The sequence below is a fragment of the Neltuma alba genome, unplaced genomic scaffold (genome assembly GCF_004799145.2).
Source record: "Neltuma alba isolate B1F8T4 unplaced genomic scaffold, ASM479914v2 tig00012116_pilon, whole genome shotgun sequence".
NCBI lineage: Eukaryota > Viridiplantae > Streptophyta > Magnoliopsida > Fabales > Fabaceae > Neltuma > Neltuma alba.
The window spans coordinates 791,232-815,033 of record NW_021636668.1 but is presented as its reverse complement, the minus strand read 5'-3'; the positions used below and the strand labels follow the sequence as shown (position 1 = coordinate 815,033).

The following is a 23,802-nucleotide window of genomic DNA, read 5'->3' as shown; positions in this document are numbered from 1 at the left end:
CACTTTTTTATATAATACAGTTTCAGTTTTTCATATAATAAAAAAATACATTAAATTCATTAAAAATTTAAATTTACCTTTATTAAAAAATTTTCTTTTTATATTTAAAAATCATTCTCACATTTTTATTTTTTTAAAAATTAAATAATAATAAAATTGAAAAATGATTATATAATATCCGGCAAGTGATTTATATTTAAGACAAAAAGCTTCCACTCTAATTAACAGACAATAAAGACAGAATATTAATAAAAAGGTTAAGATGCGTCACCACTCTGATAATAAAGTAATAAACAGCTTATTTACCTTATTTTCTAAAGTTTTATAAATTAGTTGACTCGATCTGAAATAATTTTACCCTATTAATTAATCAGATCATATTACAATTAAATGCAGACTGAATTTTGACCGAAGGGAATGCGTTGACTAAAACATCAAAATACGATTTATAAGCGGATGTGAGTGCACGCAGATCAATGCATGCGAAGGTAGGAGGGCCTCCTCTGACCCCCTTAATGCAGCATTTATGAGAATGAGTTCTCTTTTATTTTGATTGTCAACTCGAACTAACAATTTTAGGAATATTAATCCATACTGCAATTTCGAAAAATAAGCATTTTCATCAAACTATGCTTTTCAAAATGTTGCGATAAGAGATTTATGTCACAAACTTTAGAGGGATAAAAAGCTTTTTCCATCTATCAAAAGTCTCAAAATTCTAAAGCTATTTTTAACTCAAAAATGATGAAAAATAATATGCTGTGAATGGTTAATAGGTTATAGTTTAGACCTTTATAATACAAATAAAAGAAATTAATTTTTTATTACACATATTTGACAAATAAGATACTGAAATGTGTATAGAAATGAAAGGAGAGAAATTCAAACATTCTTAAGACAAAAAATCCATACAACTAATTAGTAACGTCATAGTCTTTGCCTTTAGAGGACAGATATAAACTTTTGTTTTTTACACACAAAAGTAAACATATTCTTAATAGTCCGACAAATTATCATGCTGATTTTATTTTTATAGATCACTTTTAATATTTTTTATTAATATTATGAAAAATCTTAAATCTCATTAACTCTATCTTAAAATTTAACAACTCGGGTGATGAGAGGAGTAATTCAATTTACTAAGCCATGGCCCTAGTTAAAAAAGACATTTTCTATGAAATTTAACACTACTTTCGGTTCTAAATATATATAAGAGCTAGTTGTATATCCTAAATATAAGATTTCAATCTATTTTGTCTCTCAAATTTATAATGTATTTTTTTTCAAAATATCCTTACTGATTATAATGTGTTTCCACAACCAAAGGTTGTTCCAATGTACTCTATGATTGAATAAGAATAATTCAGAAAAATTAACACATATTTGTTACAAGTAACTAACTTAACTAATTTTTTTAGGATCCATTTGGTATGAGGCAAATGGAGGAGAGGGGAGAGCCAGGGAGAAAATTTTTTGATAAGGTTGATTTAAAAAATTAAAAAATCAGGTTAAAAGCTTTTAATTAATTTTTGTTACTTTTTTATATTGTTTTTTCTCTTTATTAAAGTTTTAAAACACCACTTCTCTAAATTTTTTAAATAAAGCTCATTAAAATTTTTCTTTCCTTTCACTTCTATCAATTTTCCTCATACCAAACAGTACTTTAATTTTCTCAAATTGGTTATCTGGCTCTTATATTAAAGATGAAAGATAGCATTTTAATTTTATTCCTCTTTCCTAACACAAAGATCCCTAGATTTATTTGCTTCAACGAAAGAAAGTCACATGATTTATATTTAATTATAAAAATGTTCAAACTCTTTTGAATAAGTGATAAGATAGTTTTTATACAAAGCAGCCTCTACTCCCTTAATTTTTTGCATGCATGCTTTCACCCTGTCCTCATGGTTCCATGACCAATAATGGCAGCCCAGACGAATCCTTTACACGAGTTGCACAGAAACATATCCAATTTTTAAAGACCTCAAAAGTGGAATACTAAATATTTGTGCAATGTATATACTGAACCATAATGAAAAGCCAAAAAAATAAAAATCCTGCAGTTCTCCACTTTAAGCTGTTGAAGGAAAAAAAACCGATAAAGGCATACCAACTTTATTATTTTCCAAAATCCAAGACAACTGAATTGAAAAATGCCAAACCATATTTAGTGTTGATTCTTCAACCTATGCAAGTAGGGGAAAAGTAATTAAACCAATACCATCATAGCCAAAATGGCCATAAATAGTAATAATAATCTCATATTAGAAACATTAATTTCAGCGTCTTTTCTTTGTGTATATATACCATACATTCCTCCATCCTCAAAGTCAAAGAGAAGAAGAAGAAGAAGAAGAAGAAAGTGGTCACTGAGCCAATGGGTCGTCGGAAAATCAAGATGGAGATGGTGCAGGACGCAGCGTCGAGGTTGGTGACGTTCTCAAAGCGCCGGAACGGGCTCTTCAAGAAAGCGAACGAGCTAGCAATCCTGTGCGGCGCCGAGCTCGCCATTGTGGTGTTCTCGCCGGGCGGCAAACCTTTCTCCTTCGGCCATCCGTCCGTCGACGTGGTGACTCAGAGGTTTCTCCGGCACCTCCAAGACGAGGACGAGGACAAAGACAAAGACGAGGAGGAGGCGAAATGGCCGGCAGGTGGGACCTCTTCTTCTTCTTCTTCGAAGAAAGCTTCTCGAAAAGCGGAGAAACTGAACAAGCGGCTAATGAATCTGACGAGGCAGCTGGAGGAAGAGAAGAAAAAGGGCGCGAGGCTGGACAAGGCGATAGAGGAGAAGATGGCCAAGTACGGGCTGGGACCTGAGAGCGGTCCCGATGATCTGAGCAAGCTGGAGGGGTTCAAGCGGTCGCTGGAGAAACTCAGGGAAGACGTGAAGCTGCGGAAGAGAGAAATGGAGGCTGCGTCGTCTTTGCTGGTACTTGCAGAGAAATTACAGTTGAACGAAGAAAATAATGTTGCTGAAAGTGATCATGATGATGATGGGGCCAGTGCTTCGGATGGCGGCGAGATCAAAAATGGAAACTAACAAATTTATAAGGCTGTTTCTATGTCTGTCTTCTGACTATTCTGTGGCTGTCTTGTTGGAGAAGGAAAAGGGGTGATGAATAAGGAAGGTGGTTGGAGAATGTGAAATGGGGGCATTAATTGAGCTCATTTTTGGTCGGAGGACTTGTTCGACCATAGTGTGATATCTATAATAATAATAATAATAATAATAATAATAATAATAATAATAATAAAGTCGACTTTTGTTTATGAATCATTTATAAATATGGCGGCCTCCTTCAAACTTCATTATTATTTTTTATAAAATGATCAAAATGATATTAGTATACTATGCAGCATTAAGAATTTACGATATAATATTTATAACGTTGGCAAAAATACATATGATATTTAAAATTTTTTGCCAAGTTTAAATCTGAATATAAAATATGTAAAAGGATGGAAAATCTGGTTATGCCTTTTTAAAAGGTGCAAATGCTGTTCAAAGAGATGGGGGATTGAGAGTAATGCATATTTTGGTTTAAGAGATATGTTGGCTTTCTTATTAATTAATCACAACCTGAAGCTCTTTAATTATGAGAGACTAATTATTGATCCTCCATCTTTCCTTTCTTTCTTAAATCTGTTTTCCTTCTTTCTTCTCTTTTTTTTGGGCTACAAAACCAAGCACCTTTCCTTTCTTTCTTTCTTGCTTTCTTTTTTAAGTTGTACCAGGTTTGCCGCTGGTAATTTATTTATTTTTTTTAATTTTCTCTGAACTTTTAGGCTCTTTTGAACTTTAAAATTATAAAAAAAATCTGTAGTTCATGATTTAATAGGATTAGCCTTTTCTGGTTAAAAAAAAAAGAATTAGCCATTTTTAATTTTTAAAATGAAATAAAGGACATATTTTCTATTTGATGGTACATTTAATTTTTGGGAGCAATGAATTTTTTATCAGGCGACATTCAAAATTAGAAGCGTTAATTAATAACTAAACCATATTTTAAATTGTTGGTCTCTGTTGGTGATAACTGATACACCATGAGCGAGCTCTGATAAAAATACATGCAGGTTCCTTCTCTCCCTCTGTCTCCCGGCCCAATATGCATGTTGTTCCCCTGTACTTTTGTAGTCTCAAACATTTATATGGTAGCTAATTAACTTTTTCTAAAATACACCAATCATTTTTTGGGGAAAAATATTAAACTTTCAATTAGAATAATTAAATTCATACATGGACAGGATTATACAGAAACAGTCACTTCATTTAAAACTGCTCTATTCTGGCAAAAATAAATAAATAAATAAAACTGCTCTAGTTCCAGACAGGATAATGTCGAAATAAGCATAACAAGCGGCTCGACCCACTCAAATCAAACCAACTCAACCCAAAAAAATCACAAATAGCTTGCTCCACTGCTGGAATAAACATTGTCAAAAGCGCCAGGTAGTGAAGCCTCGCCCCTTCATCACTGAGACTCGAACCACAATGAATAACAAATCCCCCAACTAATTCAGGAGCCAATATCTTGATACACAAAAGGTCCAAGAGCACTGACTCAAGATGGAACTGGTGCATATTGCAGAACTAGGCATAGAAAATCCAATCTGAAACCAAACCTTCGCGAAGCAAAGAAATCAATGAGGCTGTGGGGAGCTCTCTGAAGCAAAAAGATCTTGTATTGGAGAATGTCCGTTTTGGAATTTGCATCTTGTGGGACATCAGGATCATGGTGGTATAAGGGAGCTCACATGTGTATGGAGTTTGACAGTCTTTGAAGGTTAATGACACAGAGGTTGTCTAGCACGTTTTTACTTAATACCTAGTTCTGAACTGACGAAAACTACACCTTAAATATCAGAATACATGGTAACCAGAGTTTCAGAATACCTTGAACATCTTCCCATGAAAAAAATACCTAAAACCTCAAAATGGAGATTCCCCGACATCTGTTCTTGTCATGGTTTTCATTCATCAAAGCCTCCAGGCATGTCTGATTTTTGACTGAGAAATAAACAGAACAGTAAGAGTGGTACATAAAAACATTTCATACTGAGATTAATAAAATGCCAGCTGTGCCCGGACCTCCTCATTTTTAATAATCAGCTTCTTCAATAGGACAACAATTTAAATGTTAGGACATCAAATGCTCTTCCGCGAAACTTTATAAGCTAATCCTAGCATACATATAAAAGAATATGCAATCTTGCTGAAAATAACTCGTTGCAGGCGTTTATGTGCTTAGTCTGATGCACAGTTACTGAACCATGTCCCACCTCACAGCCTTTCATCTTATGGGAATCACCAGTTTTACAGCTCCAAGGACGAGAAACGGCACCTCGTAAGTTAAAACGAAGCTCAGGCCAGTATAATCCTTTAGGAGTTGAACAAAAAAGAATGGTAATATTGCTAAGGAATTGTGCTTCGCATAGCTGAATTCTTCGATCAGTTTTTGCCCAGGGGTCCAAAACCTCCAAGTGGCCATAACTAGGGGCAAAATAAATAGAAGTTTAGTGGCGAAAAACAGTAGAGAAAAAGTGAGGGAACACAAAGAAAGTGAACTTACCCTCCAAAAGACCTTGGCATAAAGAAGACCATAAGGAACAGGACCAAATTGTCTTGAATCCCTGGAATTATATATGTTATCGCCCTGTACCCAAACGTGCCCCTTAGGAACCTAAGCAAGAGAGGCAAACACTCAACAAACAAAATCTCCATAACCAACCACGAAGATACAAACCAACAAATTCGAGAAGTTCAAAACCATCGAAATATCAACATCACTCTTCAAATAATCCTTCTGAATCAACTAAAATTGAAAAATGTGCATGAGAAATTAATGTTACCACTATAGTCTCGCATTTATCACTGTTCCTAGGATCGACGAGAAATGTGACACTATCACCCTCCAATCCAAGCAAGCGCTTGGTCAATAAATTTCGAGGGTTTACAGGTGACCGCACCAAGACAATATCCCCGCGCTCAACTTTACCAAAACGCAGGGAGTTCCTTTCGGTCAATAAAAAGGTAGCCATCGGACCCATTGTCGGAAGCATGCTAGGACCACCGACCTGCACATTCGAACCAGCTCTTTTGATGCTCTTTATCCTGAAATATAATCCAAACAAGGAGGGGCGGGGGGAGAGAGCTTACAATAGCAGGGTCTATGAGATAGGTGGCAGTGACATGAAGGCAACAGGAGATTTTGACAAGTGAGAATGCCATATGCCCTAATTCTTTGGGGGTGAGTCCAATTTGCTCCAGATTTCTCCAAACCATCGTTGCCCTACTTCTCGCTCTGACTGAAAGGCCCAGAAACTCCTATGCACGCAGAATATCAAAGCTTTGTTTGTTCACCGTCAACAACAGACCACGCACACTTGAGGACACCGCCGCCGGAGTCGGAAGCCCAGGGACTGCGGCAAGAGGATCCGTTCTCTTCTCCTCAGCAGGCGAAGGATTTGTTAGTGCCTTACAAGTTTCAACCCCGTCTCCCTGTAATGTTTTCCCATCCCGTAAACGAGCGTTCGAAGACCGTACACCAAGAACTTATGATATAATTTTATAAGGGGAAAACGACAGCAAAATATTATGTGAATTTCAAAAAAACAAATAAGGTACCTGAATAAGTAAAATGGTAAATAAGACATTAGGTACCAATTTAGAATTTAGATTTTTGACCTAATGACTAAATTGTCCTGTTTGAAAGTGAGAGAAAGCAAAGAGGAAGACGTTGATGAAACACGGGAAGAAGGAAAGAAGAATGTTAGAAATGCTATTATCTTACTCCTCCACATCACTTTTCTGTAGACATTGTTTATTTTGTGGGTTTTGGTTGTGGGAAAGAGGATTTGTAGTAAGAGAGGGAGTGAACCGTAGGATTACGTGAGTGAGTAAAAGTTGATGGCGGGATTTGGATTATTCATTTTTGTGGCTGATTCATGGTGAAATAGGAACATGATTATTGCATTTGAGGGTTTATATTCAGTATTCGGTGAATGATGAAGCAAAAATCAGAAAACAGTGGCAAGCAATTACGTAATGTAACTACTGTCATATGCCTGCTGGTTTTTGGTAAATCCCATTACGTGAATGGTAGATTTTATTATACATGTAGTTAATTATGAAAGTTAATAGTTCAATGTTTATTGTGACGTACTTCAGGTGCACGTTCACTGAATGATTTATTTATGCTTACAAGTTACCTTTCCAGTGAAAACAGGTTTACAAAACCCATTGAAGAAGTGGTCACTTTCACTATAAAAATTGTAAATCACATTATATGTTTTGTAAAATTCAGCGTCAAATTTTATTGGTGGTAAAAAGTAAGTTACTTATCCCCAAAAATATGTTGCAAAACCTATTAACAAAGCGGTCACTTTTACTACAAAAGTTGTAAATCCCATTATATGTTTTGTAAAATTCAACATGAAATTTTATTAGTTTTTAGAAACAAGTTGCCCATCTTCTGAAAACAGATTGCAAAAGCCATTTAAAAAGTAGTCATTTTCACTATAAAAGTTGTAAATCTCACTGTATGTTTTGTAAAATTCAGCGTGAAATTTTATTGATTTTTAGAAACAAGTTGCTCATCCCCTAAAAAGAGGTTGCAAAACCCATTTAAGAAGTGGTAATTTTCACTACAAAAAATGTAAATCTTACTATATGTTTTATAAAATTCAGCATGGAATTTTATTGGTTTTTAGAAACAAGTTGCCAATCCCTTGAAAACATGTTGCAAAACCCATTGAAGAAGTGATCATTTTCACTACGAAAGTTGTAAATCTCACTATGTGTTTTGTCAAATTTAGCGTGAAATTTTATTAGTTTTTAGAAACAAGTTGCTCATCCCCTGAAAACAAGTTGCAAAACCCATTGAATAAGTAGTCATTTTCACTACGGAAATTGTAAATGCCACTATATGTTTTGTCAAATTTAGCATGGAATTTTATTAGTTTTTACAAACAAGTTGTTTATCTCCTAAAAATAGGTTACAAAACCCATTAACAAAGTGGTCACTTTCACTACGAAAGTTGTAAATCACAATATGTGTTTTGTAAAATTCAGGACAAATGGTTTAATAATACTAGAAAATCAGACAACTTCACATTCTTTGAAAATGGTTTTATGCGAAGAACAGAGACAGAACCAAAAAGAGGAATGCTAGGCAATAACATTTTAAGCTGTGGGAACCCATCGAAAATGCTCTATGAAGAATAATATTTAAGCTTCCTACTTGTTTATCACAGTTAGTGTTACTTCAGCGACCTCTTCGACGACGACAATCTCAGAGAGTACGAGTTCTTTCAGACAGGGTAATGTATTAACTTTCATAATTAACTATATGTATAATAAAATCTACCATTCACGTAATGAGATTTACCAAAAACCAACAGGCATATGACAGCAGTTATATTACGTAATTGCTTACCACTGTTTTCTGATTTCTGCTTCATCATTCACCGAATACTGAATATAAACCCTCAAATGTAATAATCCTGTTCCTATTTCACCATGAAGCAGCCACAAAAATGAATAATCCAATCTCGCCATCAACTTCTAATCATGTAATCCCAAAGGTTCACTCCCTCTCTTACTACAAATCCTCTTTCCCACAATCAAAACCCACCAAATCAACAATGTCTAAAGAATAGTGATGCGGAGGAGTAAGATAATGGCATTTCCAACATTCTTCTTTCCTTCTTCCCGTGTTTCATCAGCGTCTTCCTCTTTGCTTTCTCTCACTTTCAGACAGGACAATTTGGTCATTAGGCCAAAAATCTAAATTTTAAATTGATACCCAGTGCCCTATTTGTCATTTTGCTTATTCATGTGCCTTATTTGTCTTTTTGAAATTCACATGGTATTTTACTGTCATTTTCTTTTTTATAAAATATCATTTATTATTTATTTCTTATTTAAACTTATAATAAAGGAAGAACCATTGTATAAAAATACAATCCAAATTATCCCAATACAGCGTAAAGAAGGATGAGAAAGCCACTCGAACTCTTGGCTTGATTGGGGGACACTAACAGGGTCTCCACTAAATTCACGAGTTCGAAACGGTGGAAATGAATCAAAAACAAAGGGAAGAGAGGGATTAGGACGAGGAAGCATCAGCTAACGGAGATTGAAAGATTGGGACGCCGAAGAGAGGAGTCACGTCGCGCCAAGCTTAAGCAGAGACAGAGCGTCGAGTCCGCCGCCGCCGCTAACGCCGAGGTCGGGAGCTAGAGAGCAGGGTGGCAGCGACGAGTCGCGATTGTGAAGGTGAATGAGAGACGAGGGTGAGAGCCTGTGAGACTGAGAGTGAGGGGCGGCAGAGGGCAGACTGGTAGAGGAAGGAAGGGAGAGACTGAAAGTGAGGGGCAGCGGACTGACAAAGGAAGGAAGGGAGAGGAAACTTCGTTCAAGCCTTCGGGGGGCGGGGGGCTAAAAAGGTAAAATGAAAAAAAAAATGACGAGCTGTTGGGCTGGGAAAATGGTAACCGTAACCAACCTTTTCGTGGCGGTCAACCCGGCTTATTGATCCTTCCATCTTCTGTTTTTTTTTTTTTTTTAATCTGTTTTCTTTCCTTTTTTTTTTTTAAGTAGAAATACAACCATGATTCCTTTCTTTTTCAGCTGAACTTTATTGTTATTCCTTTTTAATGCTTCGGGACTTTTGCTTATTCGCCGCTGGTAATTTTTATTACTTTCTCTGAACTTTTACGCTCTTTTGAACGGTCTTAAACATAAGATTCTTATACACACTAATATAAGAATTTTATATTTAGCATTGGAGGAGTATAAAAAAATTAATATGCACAGAACTCTCATAAATTTTGGATTAGTTGCATGTTACGTCCCTGATCTGTAAACATTTAAAAAAAGAACTATTTTGGAGGCATCTGTACTTTTTTTAATTTTTAATTTGATACCTATAGGTTTTTCCTTTTAATTAAATCTTTAGTTTTTTTTTCCTACTAACATCATTAATCCTTACATACAGATTAAAAATACTAATAGAACAAAGTTATTAGAGTTAGTGTTGTTAAAAAAAAATCAAATGATTTACTTAAGAGAAAAAAACACATAATGATTTACTTAAGAGGGAAAAAAAACACATAAATATCAAATTAAAAATTTAAAAAAATATAGTTACCTCCAATATTATTCCCAACATTTAAATTAATGATTCTAATGTTTTATATTTTGACTATCAACTCTCCTGCTGTTAAGCATATTAATGTTTTGATGATGTAATATAAATTTTTTATTTTTATTATATATTATTTCAATTTTTAAAAAAAATAATATTTAGCAATTGGCAAGTAATTATATGTATTTATACTTAAAATAAAATGCTAAAAAATACAAAATACTCAAAAAATACTTAAAATATTTATTTTACAATGTACTTTTTTAAATAAAAAATTAGAAAATATTCAAATTTACATGTCAACGCCAAATATTATTATTTTAAATAAAATGGTATATAATAAAAATATAAAAAATTATGACATGTTAAAACTAATTAATTTTAATAATAATTTTATGGTAATGAAATATCTGGATCCTTAATTTAAATTTTTAAAGATTAAAGAGGAAATGCGCAACTGATTCAAAATTTGAAGAATTTTTTGTATTTTAGCCTGAAAAAAATTCTATAGTTAATGATTTGATAAAATTAACTATTTCTTTATTTTTAGACGAAAGGAAAGATATATTTCTATTTAATAGTACATTTAAAAGTTAGGAGCCCTAAAATTTTTACCAGGCGATATTCAAAGTGATAAGCGTTAATTAACAACAAAATAATAATCCATTGTTTGTTTCTGTTGATGATGCATCACGAGCAAGCCCTTAAAAAAATATACGTAGCTTCCTTTTCTCTCTTTTGGGCCAAAATGCATGTTGTTTCCATCTATAGAATGTAGTTTTCCATCCTGAAAAATTTATATCATAACTAATACTACCTCCACTCCTAGACCTAATTATAAAATTTTATTTATAAAATACAAATGAGATTTTATAAATAGAACCAGAAGTAGTAGCCAAATTGGAACATTACTATAACGACAGCTAAAAATTCAGAGTAAATGGAATCACAGTTTCAAAATCTTGTGGTTCAAGCCTTGAACGTCTTCCCGTGAAAAAAAAATACCTAAAATCTCAAGTTGGAGATTCCCCAGCATCAGTTTTTGTCATGGTCTTCATTCATCAAAGCCTCAGGGCATGTCAGAGTTATTAAATTGGAAATGATTTTATCTTGAGAGGAGTTTTGCTTAGATTTGTGTAAAAACATCTTTTTTAAATACTCTTTTGAGATTTACAAAACTCTCCCTCATGAGATAAACAGAACACTAAAAGTGGTGCATAAAAACGCTTCATACTGAGATTGATAAAATGCTAGCTATGCGTGGACCTCCTCATTTTTAACAACCAGCTTCTTCAATGGGTAGGACATCAAATGCTCTTCCACCAAACTTTATAGGCTAATCCTACCACATACATATAAAAGAATGTGCTATACTACTGAAAATAATTCGCTGCAGGTATTTCCGTGTTTATTCTGATGCACAATTCCTGAACCATGTCACACGTCACTGCCTTTCATCTTTCATCTTATAGGAACAACGAGTTTTACAGCTCCAAATAGGTGAAATGGCACTTCGTGAGTTAAAATGAAACTCAGGCGAGTATAAACCTTTAGGAATTGAACAAAAAAGAGCGGTAACATTGCTAAGGAACTGTGCTTCACAAAGCTGAAATCTTCGATCAGTTTTTACCCATGGGTCCAAAATCCCCAAGTGGCCATACCTGGGGGCAAAATAAATAGAAGTTTAGTGGCGAAAAACAGTAGAGAAAAAGTGAGGGAACACAGAAAAATGATGGAAGAATAGAACTTACCCTCCAGAAGACCCTGGCATGAAGAAGATCACAAGGAACAGGACCAAAATATCTTGAATCCCTGGAATTATATATGTTATCTCCCCCTAGCCAAACGTGTCCCTTGGGGACCTAAGCAAGAGAGGCAAGCACACCACAGAAACAATCATCATAACCATCCAGGAAGATACAGATTAACAAATTCGAAAAGTTCAAAATCATCGAAATATCAAAATCACTTAAAAAAATCCTTCTGAATCAACCAACATTGAAGAATGTGTATGAGAAATTAATGGTACCACTACAGTCTTGCGTTTATTACTGTTCTTAGGATCCACAAGGAATGTGACACTATCACCCTGCAATCCAAGCAAGCGCTTGACTATGAACTTTTGAGGGTTTTCAGGTGACTGCACAACGACAATATCCCCGCGCTCAACTTTACCAAAACGTGGGGAGTTCCTTTCGGCCAATAAAAAGGTAGCCATCGGACCTATTGTCGGAAGCATGCTCGGGCCATAGGCCTGCACATTCGAACCATCCTTTTGATGCTCTTTATCATGAAATACAATCTAAACAAGAGAGTAGAGAGAGGGAGAGAGAGAGTTTACAACAGTGACATGAAGAGAAAAGGGGATTTTCACAAGCGAGAATGCCAAATTCCCTAATTCTTTGGCCGTGAGTCTAATTTGCTCCAGATTTCTCCAAACCATCGCTGCCTGACTTCTCGCTCTGAGTGAAAGGCCGAGAAACTTCTATTCGCGCAGAATGTCAAAGCTTTGCCTGTTCACCGTCAACAACAGAACACGCACACTTGAGGGCGCCGGCACCGGAGTCGGAAGCACAGGGACTGCGGCAAGAGGATCCGTTCTGCTCAGCGGGCGAGGTTCGAGGGATTTGTTAATGCCTTTCAACTGCCCGTTATTATTATTCCACTTGCTTTTCCCAATGCAGAAGCAGCTCGTTTCCGCTTCCCGCAAACGAGCGTTTGAAGATCGCAATCACGTGCGGTTCGCGTTTTCCTCTTCAAAGGAGAATTGCAGTAAGGTGTTAAGGGAGAATAATTGAGCAGCTTATAATCATAAATTACAAAATAGAAAATGATAATTCTATCATAATTTTTGATGGGCTGCGTTAGTTTAGAAATTAAAATTACTACCAAAAAAATTAAATTTTTTTTATTAATTATTAATTTATATATTGATTGTTAGTTTCAATTTGTAATGCGCCACGAGGGATATTTCAAAAGCATGTTGTAACAAATTGATTTTTAACCAAAAAAATGAACCATTGCGTTTATAATATTTCTCAAGGTTTTAGCTTTGCCTTTTTTTTAAAAAATTAATTTTCACACCATCTTTAATAATTAATAGATGGCCCAAAGAAGCAGTTTATGATATATAGAATTTTTTCCTGCATAACATTCTCATATTTTTAGCGTTCAAGATGCTCAAATATTAGGGCCCTTATGGTTCCGCGGACGACATTAGATGCATAAAGTGAAACTAATAAAAGGATTAAACGCCGCACCGATGGGCATTTGGTCTAGTGGTATGATTCTCGCTTAGGGTGCGAGAGGTCCCGAGTTCAATTCTCGGAATGCCCCTCCACTATGTTTGCCTTTTTGTTGTTTCACCCTTTTTTGAACATCCGGGATTTTCACGAAGATGTCAACTTTATTACTGTAAATTCATTAGATTACACATACTGATGCCTGTATCCAACTTTAAACATACTTTAGTACTAGCTATATCAAAACCCAGATCTTTATCGCCACGAGTCATTTATTAGTTCCACTAGGCATAAGAGCAACCACCATAACCTGCAAGAGATCAACTGGTTGAGCTCAGAATCCAAGCAATCACAAGACCAAGCTGGGCCAGGTATAGATTTATAAAAAGAAAGAAGAAGGGCAGGTATGTACGTACTTGGGTTAGAGAGAACAAGAAGAGCAGAGGCAGAGAAGTCACAGTTCCAAGAGTTCCTTCCCATGTCAGCATAGTACTGATTCATAACAACGGAGGCATGGTTGATGAGTGTGTTAGGGAAGAAGCAGGCTCCGCCTTCCTGAATCAGCCTGCACGAATCCCTCACGTGACTGCATGCATACGTAATATCTGCTTCCAGCTCCGCTTCACTTGCTGAAGGCCTCGCCACACACCACTTCCTCTCGTTTTCCTGCTTCCATATATACAACCCATCATATATCATCACTAAACAAATATTCCCGGAAACAGAAGAGTCTTGTGTTTTACTTTCACCTGTCCGTTGCCCATCTTCACATTCCCACCTGCACCAACCAAATTTAAAATCACTTAGCTAGATATACAGTCACACACACACACACACACGTACAACAGGCCAATCATATATAATATATATGGGCGAGACGCTACTAGCAATATATAATATGACCTGAGTTGAGAGTGAGGAGGAGAAGGAAAATGAAGAGAGGTGAAAGTGGAACTGGAAGAGACCCAGCAGATACAGCCATGTTGAACAGCAACTCTCTGAGGAGTGAAAAGAAGCTCGCTATATGATTAACCAATTGCTGTGGATGTGATGTGATACTGAGAGTCTTGGGGCAAGGTATATATAGAGGTTTTTGCATATGTTGCTGTGGAACAAGCTGGATTGTCTCCAAGGAATACTGCATATCCCTGCTTGGTATTCTTGAGTTGAGACAGTACAGATAACAAATTAAATGGAACATATGAAAAGGAAAGGTTTAATTAGGGTTCATACAGAGGTTGATCTTAATTGGCAAAGAGTCGGGTCAGGCCTATTAATAGTATTCCTCTGTTATCTATCACATTCATGTTCTATATATAATTGTTGAATTTATAAATATAAAAATGAATTAATTCAATACACGCCCACGCAAAAAATAAATAAATAAATAAATGGAGAAGGTTTTGCTTCCTGTAAAATCTTCCACTTCGAATTATTCAATGGTATTGCTTAATGAATAAAATCTAGTTTTTATAAAATCCACTTTGAATTTTTGTAAAATCTAGTTTGAGCAGCATATAAGTTTTTATATATATAATGAATAAAAAGAAGTATTAATCAATTCGCCAAAAAAAAGAAGAAGTATTAATTACAAAAATTATGTATTAACTCCTATAAGATGTGCTTATGTTTTTCCAAAATCACTTACGTTATAGATTAAAAATGCCATTAAATATTTTAAATGAGAATATACCAAATAAAACAACTTTATAATTGAACTAATCATCATGTCTAAAACTAAAATAAAATCAAATTTCTGCGGACTAACACATTATGCCTCTCAAGTCGCAAGCAAACAACCTAATGTGGTTGTGAGTAATCAGTTTAATTAATTATTTACATGCTCGAAGTTGCAGAGAAGTGAGCCCCAGATTGAGATTGGAAAAACGGAAGCTTCCTGGGGAAGAACATGCCATTTTTAATTCTCAAGACCCAAAATCACACATCGGGTTTGTTTCACATTTCTGTCCTTCAGAAACTGCAGCTATGCATGACAAATTAACATAATTTTTTTTTTTTTGGGTTTAGAATGATGATATTTTTGGAATTTATTGCCATTGATGTGTCTTGCGCCTGTTAACAATATGGTTCTTTTCTTATCTGTTGTTTGTGTTGATTCTTTAGCTTACGCCTGTTTTGTTTCTTCTCTTTCTTTCTTTTATTTCTTTAATTCTCTGTTTATGCTTTCTTCTTGAATAAGAAAATATTCTTATTCATAGGAAGTTTCATACTCCTCCGATCTTTAATCCTTAATGTAAAATCTAATTAAGAAGTTAATGTTAATTTGTTTTATATATAAAATTTATTTCATATATTTATCAACTTTTCTCAATTTTTTTTCAAATTAATTTTATTGATATTCCTCCAACAACAATTAAATAGAAGAGGAAGGAGGAGAATCAAGAAAGATGCGGTGTTTTAGAAATAGCATATCACATAACTAACATCTTTAATTTATTTAAATTAATTAATTAGAGTTTATTTTAAGGAGCATAGAAGTACATATTAGGAATCTTGTTTTATAAGAGAGAATCTCAAAAAAAATATTTTTGAATTTTAAAATTTCAAATCAAACTTATTCATTACACTTTAATAATAATCAACAATATTTGAAAAGCAAATAACAGCACATTTTTGTAGTCATTCCCGATTTAAGATTTTAAAATTTTAGAAGTTTTTTTTTGGAATTTTTCCTTTTTATATTTACATTCCACACATACCGAATCATGTATTGTTTTAAAAAAAAAAAACTATAAATCACTCTAACAACACATTAAAGAGTATAACACTCCTTCTTTTCATCAAAAAATATATCTCACTCGAATTGAGGAAGATCAATTAATTTATAAAATTTATCTTAAATTTAAAAAAAAATTGCCCTTATTAAAATCTGTTTAGCATGTCTCCTCTTTCTCTATCCAATGCGTACTCCTCATAAATAAGAATAAAATTGAAAAATAGTGATTAATAATTCTGCATGCGACTTATACATGACAATGGAAGACTACTTCTAGAAGGTATGCATAATATTGCAACTTATTATTGGCTATTGATTAATCCCACTGATGAAATCATGCACATGATTGTTTCATTGGCTTAGTTGTCATTTATTGTATGTCTAACCTATAATTAATGTTCACTACAAGTATTAATTTATTTGACTTAAATTATCTTTTTTGGGTCAATAGATTATGTTATCAGTATTATTATTATTTTTATCTTTTTGCAAGCTTTTGAAGTAAAAGGGTTACACTCAATGTGTTTTTAGTCCGATGTTTACAAGGAGCTAGTATTAGTAATCTATTCTGCATCCGATTATATTATTGACCAAGTCAAATTTGTCAGCTATATTATATCATGTATAATATGCGTACACAATGAGGATTACTCTAGTTTAATTTTGCATTAGAAATGCTATTCCCTTGCCACCTACTGGATTATTGTTTTAGTTAGTAGCTTAAAGGAACCTATATAAAATTAGAATATTCTCAATTATGTTTGGAAAATTTGCATGCTTGAAGCAAAGGGTACAGATTCGATGACCTTTTTTTTTTTTTTTTGGTTACAAGCCTTACATGTAACATATTGATTTGATCTGCATGAGAAATGATATGGATCTCATTAATTGAAGATATATTTCATTAAAAAAAAACCTTAAGGAATATATAAAAATGTCTTGTTTTGTTAATTTAGCAAAGCAAATAACTTAATCAACTAAAATGAGTTTTGAAAATTTGACCAAACCACAGGCTATTGTATATCTCAAAATGGCTATTTCTTGATATCTGAAAATGAGTTATTTTATAAACTACTATAATTTACAAGATATTTATAACTGGTATAATCTCCTGTGTCATGTTAATTTTTACTTATCCCGACTCATCAAAATTCTAATTTTGACTATCTGATGCATAATATAATCTAAGAATGGCAACACATATTCTGTCTTTTAAATAGGAAATTTCACATAAAACATCAATACAAAAAAGGAAAATTATAATTCAATAATTCCATAAATAAAAATAACATTTTTGCTATAAAACTATGGGGAAAAAAAATCATTAAAAAATTTTATGAATCCAAAGTGGGAAGACATCCCCTGCCCTACATTGGAAGAAGGGAGAGCGAAACAGTTGGTTAAATTGCTGCATATATTATTAATCATATGAAGGGCATCGTCACCTGACAGTTTGGCCGAGTGGTCTAAGGCGCCAGATTTAGGCTCTGGTCCGAAAGGGCGTGGGTTCAAATCCCACAGCTGTCATCGATATTATTATCAATTTTTCCTTTCCTTAATAATGTTTTTATCTGCTGCTGAGTGATGCGAGATGCCAGTAAAAACAATGTCTTAACACTACAGAGTTGTTAAAGCTTCTATCTGTACTGCCGACTCAGATATATGCAAGATTCCACTAAAAACAATGTCTCCTTCTCTGACAAATGAAGTATGAATGAATGGAATTCACTACAATACAACGACCTATCGCTCCACCACTAGTTTCTCTTGGTCAAAGTATGTCACCAACCTTGTTGCCAACTTGTTTAATGATGCATATCATATAAGGACCCCACTCTACTCCTCCATACCGCGTTTCATACACCACTTGCAGTTGCAGCTTTGCTTCCTCTCTATTATTATACTACTATTTCTCATATCTAATGCTCCTATTTCTCTATACTCATATTATCATATATTAGTCCACTTGCTTCCCTGTTTTTCTGGGTCATCACTTCCACGTGTGTTAACTAATATTCTACTCAAAACTGGAGCTTTTGCGAAAATCTATGGTCATACTTGTTGATTAATTACGCCCATGGGTTGGAGAAAAATGTAGACCAAACTTGAAACCCTTAAGTTGAAAGTTCATTGCACCAACCGTCTAAGACACTATAATTGCTGCATTTGTTGATATTGGGCTCTGAATATGGATAACATGCCTGCAACTTCTCTCTCTTTCCTGCTATTACACCGTCATCATTATCTAAGGTCTCAATCTGCGTTATGATTTATAGGAGGCAGCTCGTTTGGCGATACCGACATGAACTCAAGAAGTCAGCTTCAACATGGTCAAGTCTTTGTCCAAACAATAAAGAACTTCGTCCTTAATCTCTGCTAATCATTTGACCCACCAGCATGTGATGTGTGAAAACTGTCACAAATGGGTTCATTGCTCTTCTTGGAAGTCAAAACTTCGTCTATATAAAGGCATTTTCTAGTTCAGCTTTCACCATATCTGCAAACTGCAGCTGAGTCTACCCATCTTCTATCCTTCCTTCAATTCCGATGCCTCCAAAGATCAGTTTGACTATACTCATAGTCTTGTTCATTTCCATTTCAACTATACTTTCAAATGCTGAATCAAGCTCCCTGGAAGTTGAAATTGAAGCTTTGAAAGCTTTCAAAAGCTCTATCACTCACGACCCAAATGGAGCATTGGCAGATTGGGTTGACACAACCCATCATTGCAACTGGTCTGGCATTGCTTGTGACCCGTCTTTACAACATGTTACCTCACTCAGTCAGGTTGGCCAAAAGCTCCAAGGTAAGATTTCACCATTCCTGGGCAATCTTTCTGGCCTCCAGATTCTTGACTTAACCTCAAATTCATTTTCTGGGCTCATTCCTCCTCAGCTCAGCTTTTGCTCCCAGCTTTCTCAATTGGTTCTTTTTAACAACTCTCTCTGGGGTCCAATCCCACCTGAGCTAGGAAACTTGAAAGGCCTGCAGTATTTGGATTTGGGTAATAACAATCTGAATGGAAGCCTCCCAGAAAGCTTATTTAACTGCACCTCTTTGCTAGGTATTGCTTTTAATTCTAACAATCTGGATGGTAAAATTCCTTCAAATATTGGCAACTTGGTTAACGTTACGCTAGTCGCAGGATTTACTAATAAGTTTGTTGGATCTATTCCTCCTTCAATAGGTAAGTTAAGGGCTTTGCAATCTCTAGATTTTAGTCAAAACCAGTTGTCAGGAGGCATACCTAGAGAGATTGGGAACCTCGGAAATTTAGAATATCTTGTTCTATTTGAGAATTCCTTGGTTGGAAAAATCCCTTCTGAACTTGGTCAGTGCATGAAGCTAGTGAACCTTGAACTATACACAAATCAGTTGTCTGGAAGCATTCCTTTCGAGCTCGGAAACTTAGTTCATTTGGAGACATTAAGGATATATGGCAATAACTTCACCTCCACAATTCCTTCTTCCATTTTCCAGCTGAAATTATTAACCAACTTGGGTCTGTCACAGAATCGGTTAGAGGGAATAATATCTCCTGAAATTGGATCTTTGAAATCACTTAAAGTTCTAACCCTGCATTCAAATAAGTTTACTGGACAAATTCCTCCATCAATCACAAACTTGACAAACTTAACATATCTCTCAATGAGCCAGAATCTCCTTTCAGGTAGACTTCCTTCCAACATAGGAGTGCTTCATAATTTGAAGTTTCTAGTCTTGCACGCCAACCGTTTTCATGGTCATATCCCCCCTAGTATTACCAATTGTACTAGTATGGTGAATGTAAGTTTAGCCTTTAATTCACTAAATGGGAACATTCCTGAAGGCTTTTCAAGGATGCCTAATCTTACTTTCTTGTCTTTTGCATCAAACAAAATGTCCGGTGAAATCCCAGATGATCTCTTCAACTGCTCAAATCTTCGAACTCTAAGTTTGGCTGAGAACTACTTTAGTGGGATGCTAAAACCTATTATCCAAAACCTGTTCAATCTCAGGATGCTTCAGCTGAATTTAAATTCTTTCACAGGGCCTATTCCACTTGAAATAGGGAATTTAAATCAACTTGTGACATTATCACTTTCTGATAATAGATTTTCTGGTCACATTCCTTTAGAGCTATCCAACCTCAGTCTTCTTCAGGGTCTATACTTGCATGGGAATGCATTGGAAGGAACAATACCAAATCAGTTCTTTGAACTAAATCAGCTAACAGAGCTTGAGCTACATGAGAACAAGCTGGTTGGTCAAATCCCAAAGGCTTTCTCCAAGCTTAAGATGCTTTCTTACTTAGACCTCCATGGGAACATGTTCAATGGATCAATTCCAAGAGAGTTGAGACAGCTCAGCCAGCTCTTGATGCTGGATTTGTCACAGAACCACCTGACTGGGTCAATTCCTGGGGATGTCATCGTATATTTTAGAGGCATGCAGCTATATCTCAATTTGTCTCATAACCACTTTATTGGAAGTATACCGGAAGAGCTTGGTATGATGGAAATGGTACAAGCCATTGATTTTTCAAACAACAATCTATCTGGTGTCATTCCCAAGACACTTTCAGGGTGCAGAAATCTATTTAATCTTGATCTTTCAGGCAACAATATCTCAGGTCCTATTCCAGAAAAGGCTTTCAATCGCATGGACTTACTTCAAAGCTTGAACCTTTCAATGAACCAATTAGATGGAGAAATCCCCGAGACATTGTCAAAGCTCCAGCATCTTGTTTCTTTGGATCTTTCTCATAATGACTTGAAGGGATCTATCTCTGATAATTTTGCCAACCTCTCCAATCTAAAGCTTCTCAACCTTTCTTTTAACCAACTTGAAGGTCAAGTTCCATCAAACGGAATATTCTCACATATAGATGCAGCTGCATTGATAGGAAACCCTGCTCTTTGTGGAACCAAATTTCTGATGCCATGCAGGGAAACAACTAAGAGATCTCATTCATTATCCAGGAAGAGCATAATTATTATTGCCTCACTTGGATCGGTTGCTGTCCTCCTAATTTTGGTATTGGTGACTCTATTTCTCATACGACAGGCCAGATCACGTCGTTCTAACAAGCTTGAGAATCATGGAATACCAAACTACACATCGGCTTTGACACCTGAAAGATTTGATAGAAAGGAGCTAGAAAATGCTACTAGTTCTTTCAGCTCAGATAACATCATTGGAGCTAGCAATTTGAGCACTGTCTATAAGGGTCAATTGGGAGACGGCAAGAAAGTGGCAATAAAAAAACTGAACTTGGACTATTTTTCTGCAGAATCTGACAAACTTTTCAAGAGAGAAATAAGCACCTTGAGCCAACTAAGGCATAGGAATTTGGTCAAGGTAGTGGGTTATGCTTGGGAGAGTAGGAAAATAAAGGCTCTAGTTTTGGAGTACATGCAGAATGGCAATTTGGATAGCATAATACATGAAGAAGGGATGGATCGATCTAGATGGACATTATCTGAAAGGCTCAACGTTTTCATGTCTGCTGCTGATGCATTGGGTTACTTGCACTCTGGTTATGATATTCCAATTGTGCATTGTGATTTAAAGCCTTCCAATATTCTTTTGGATGGAGACTGGGTGGCCCATGTGAGTGATTTTGGGACAGCTAGAATGCTTGGTCTCCATTTGCAAGATGGTGCTTCTGTGTCCTCGTCAGCAGCTTTCCAAGGCACCGTTGGTTATTTGGCTCCAGGTAATGTCCTTTTTCCAAATGCATTGGTTATTCAGATTAGACATGTTATCATTTTGAAAATATTAAAAGAAAATGGGAGAGTAGAACAAGGATTGACTATACATGCATGGATGCATGGGCTCGAGTTGAAAATACAAACAAATTAAAGTGTCATTCTTTGTTAATTAATTAATTTGTAATGAAAAATTCAATTATATACTAAACAATAAATAATTTAGCAATTATTTTCAAATTATATGAAAATCGATACTATTAAACATTCATTTCTTGCAAAAAAAAAAAGAGGGTATTATTGTATCCTTATTTTTTAATTTAACTTTAAAAGAGAGCTTCAGCTCTAAATACAAAGGCCAATCAGAGAGCCCATTGCTTAATAACCAACCCAACTTTTCAAAACCCAAAATTTAACTCTCAGGCATTTGTTTTTTTTTTGTTTGAATCTACCAACATTTGTGGCCATAATTGTTGGTAATTTTTGATATCTGACCAAAGCTACTTTGATTTAATTTTCAGAGCTTGCGTACATGAGGAAAGTAACGACCAAAGTTGATGTGTTCAGCTTTGGTATAGTAGTAATGGAGTTTCTAACAAGAAGGAGACCAACAGGGCTCACAGAAGAGGATAGTCTGCGTCAAATAGTGCAGAAAGCACTGGCAAAGCAACATGTTCTTCAACTTGTGGATCCTTTGCTCTCTGAGGAGAAGGAACATCAGGAAGATGTCTTAGTGGAGCTGTTGAAACTATCATTGAGTTGTACTCTCCCTGATCCTGAACATCGACCTAGTATGAACCAAGTGTTGTCTGTCTTGATGATGCTTAAGAAGAAAATATCATAGGTCACAAAAAATTAAGAGAGGAGAAAATTTTGCGTTTGTGTATAATGTAATATTATCTTTGTGATGTTCATTTCAGTTTTCAGAAATGAATAAAGGCACAAGTACTTATAAGAAACAGATATTGTGATCCATTTCTGCATAAGTTCTTTCTCAGATACTCAAAGTCACCCATTCCTGGGACAAAGTTTGTGGCACAGGCCCAAGCATTGTTGTTCACTGGGTCAGCAAGATGGCCTGCAAGGTTTGCCAAAGGTCCATTTGCAGTGGCAATGGCTTGAACAAAGAACCCAAATATTGAAAACATGGCCAATCTACAAGGCCCAAAACTTCCACCTGGGTAAAGTGAGATCTATCTCTGCATTTCAATGAAAGGGTTGAATAATTTTGTGTTTCCAAACGCAGTTATCACCTTGGGGTAGTTTAATCCCTTGAACAGATCACGATATACCTATAGCAATAACGTAAACACGTCCTCAATCCAATAAGGAATTGACACGTGAACTTCAAGATAATGGTACTATGTCTGCAAAATAACAGGAAGTGATCCATAACGTTGGGAAAACCGACAAAAGTGGAATTTATACTTGGCCAGAATACAAAGAGAACATGTGGCTGATAATGCTTGCACAGTTGCTTCATTACAGAGCCGTTGATGAATGCAAGCCTCCACTTTTACTCCCTTATAATATTTTCGGTCCTAAGGAAGGCATTGTTGTGTGTTTTTTCATAACGACATTATCCTTAACAAGTTCACATAAAAAAGAACACTTAAAAAATCTCAAGCAGTTCCTTTTGCAACCTTTTCTTTTTTTCAAATCCACACATAAACATATCAACATCAAGTTTAAATGCAATATTTCATCAGAGTATGAGGGGCAGGGGATTTATTGGGAAGCTTGTCCAATGGCTTCCGACGGCTAGCCATTAAACACCTCTTTGTTCTGTATTTTTCATATACTGTTATGGAGTTGGTTGCCTTGAAGAGAATAAAATTAAATGCTTAGTGATTCCCTCGTCCAACCATTCGCTTCACGTCCTCCACATATCCATTTTGAATTCTTCCCCGTCGCCTTTTGTCCCCTCTCGTGATTCCCTGTTTCTTACCCACAGGATGGTCCATCCTTTTCTTTTCCAATTTTTT

At 35.3% G+C, this 23,802-nt stretch overlaps 5 protein-coding genes and 2 non-coding genes across 9 annotated transcripts; 4 read left to right on the top strand and 3 right to left on the bottom strand.

Annotated features, from left to right (window-relative positions):
- The first annotated feature begins 2,377 nt into the window (after nucleotides 1–2,377).
- On the top strand, nucleotides 2,378–3,040 carry LOC114722921 (agamous-like MADS-box protein AGL29). The gene is made up of 2 exons (XM_028909041.1): nucleotides 2,378–2,647; nucleotides 2,702–3,040. The coding sequence occupies exons 1-2, from the start codon at nucleotides 2,378–2,380 to the stop codon at nucleotides 3,038–3,040; spliced, it is 609 nt and encodes a 202-aa protein (XP_028764874.1).
- Nucleotides 3,041–4,818: 1,778 nt separating this feature from the next.
- On the bottom strand, nucleotides 4,819–6,532 carry LOC114722825 (mitochondrial inner membrane protease subunit 1-like). 2 transcript variants are annotated; one of them, XR_003738187.1, is made up of 5 exons: nucleotides 6,158–6,532; nucleotides 5,851–6,075; nucleotides 5,571–5,681; nucleotides 5,281–5,491; nucleotides 4,819–5,008 (listed from the first exon to the last, which is right to left on the bottom strand). XR_003738187.1 is itself a non-coding variant. In XM_028908931.1 (4 exons), exons 1-4 carry the CDS (start codon nucleotides 6,281–6,283, stop codon nucleotides 5,450–5,452), a joined length of 504 nt encoding a protein of 167 aa, XP_028764764.1. In that variant the 5' UTR covers nucleotides 6,284–6,532; the 3' UTR covers nucleotides 4,819–5,449. The 2 variants fall into 2 exon arrangements, 1 of the variants encoding a protein (XP_028764764.1); XM_028908931.1 differs by having other exon boundaries at nucleotides 4,819–5,491.
- A 5,195-nt stretch (nucleotides 6,533–11,727) lies between these two features.
- On the bottom strand, nucleotides 11,728–12,653 carry LOC114722826 (mitochondrial inner membrane protease subunit 1-like). The gene is made up of 4 exons (XM_028908932.1): nucleotides 12,490–12,653; nucleotides 12,178–12,402; nucleotides 11,900–12,010; nucleotides 11,728–11,809 (listed from the first exon to the last, which is right to left on the bottom strand). Exons 1-4 carry the CDS (start codon nucleotides 12,589–12,591, stop codon nucleotides 11,768–11,770), a joined length of 480 nt encoding a protein of 159 aa, XP_028764765.1. The 5' UTR covers nucleotides 12,592–12,653; the 3' UTR covers nucleotides 11,728–11,767.
- Nucleotides 12,654–13,412: 759 nt separating this feature from the next.
- TRNAP-AGG (transfer RNA proline (anticodon AGG)) lies at nucleotides 13,413–13,484 on the top strand. Its single transcript has one exon. It is a non-coding gene; the product is annotated as a tRNA-Pro (tRNA).
- A 50-nt stretch (nucleotides 13,485–13,534) lies between these two features.
- Nucleotides 13,535–14,386, bottom strand: LOC114722808 (glucan endo-1,3-beta-D-glucosidase-like). Of its 2 annotated transcripts, none has more exons than XM_028908907.1 (4): nucleotides 14,294–14,386; nucleotides 14,134–14,168; nucleotides 13,807–14,056; nucleotides 13,535–13,700 (listed from the first exon to the last, which is right to left on the bottom strand). In XM_028908907.1, exons 1-4 carry the CDS (start codon nucleotides 14,370–14,372, stop codon nucleotides 13,675–13,677), a joined length of 390 nt encoding a protein of 129 aa, XP_028764740.1. In that variant the 5' UTR covers nucleotides 14,373–14,386; the 3' UTR covers nucleotides 13,535–13,674. The 2 variants fall into 2 exon arrangements, with proteins under 2 accessions (XP_028764740.1, XP_028764742.1); XM_028908909.1 differs by having other exon boundaries at nucleotides 14,140–14,168.
- A 3,188-nt stretch (nucleotides 14,387–17,574) lies between these two features.
- TRNAL-UAG (transfer RNA leucine (anticodon UAG)) lies at nucleotides 17,575–17,654 on the top strand. Its single transcript has one exon. It is a non-coding gene; the product is annotated as a tRNA-Leu (tRNA).
- An 807-nt stretch (nucleotides 17,655–18,461) lies between these two features.
- Nucleotides 18,462–22,771, top strand: LOC114722855 (LRR receptor-like serine/threonine-protein kinase FLS2). The gene is made up of 2 exons (XM_028908973.1): nucleotides 18,462–21,825; nucleotides 22,339–22,771. Exons 1-2 carry the CDS (start codon nucleotides 18,675–18,677, stop codon nucleotides 22,659–22,661), a joined length of 3,474 nt encoding a protein of 1,157 aa, XP_028764806.1. The 5' UTR covers nucleotides 18,462–18,674; the 3' UTR covers nucleotides 22,662–22,771.
- Nucleotides 22,772–23,802: the final 1,031 nt, after the last annotated feature.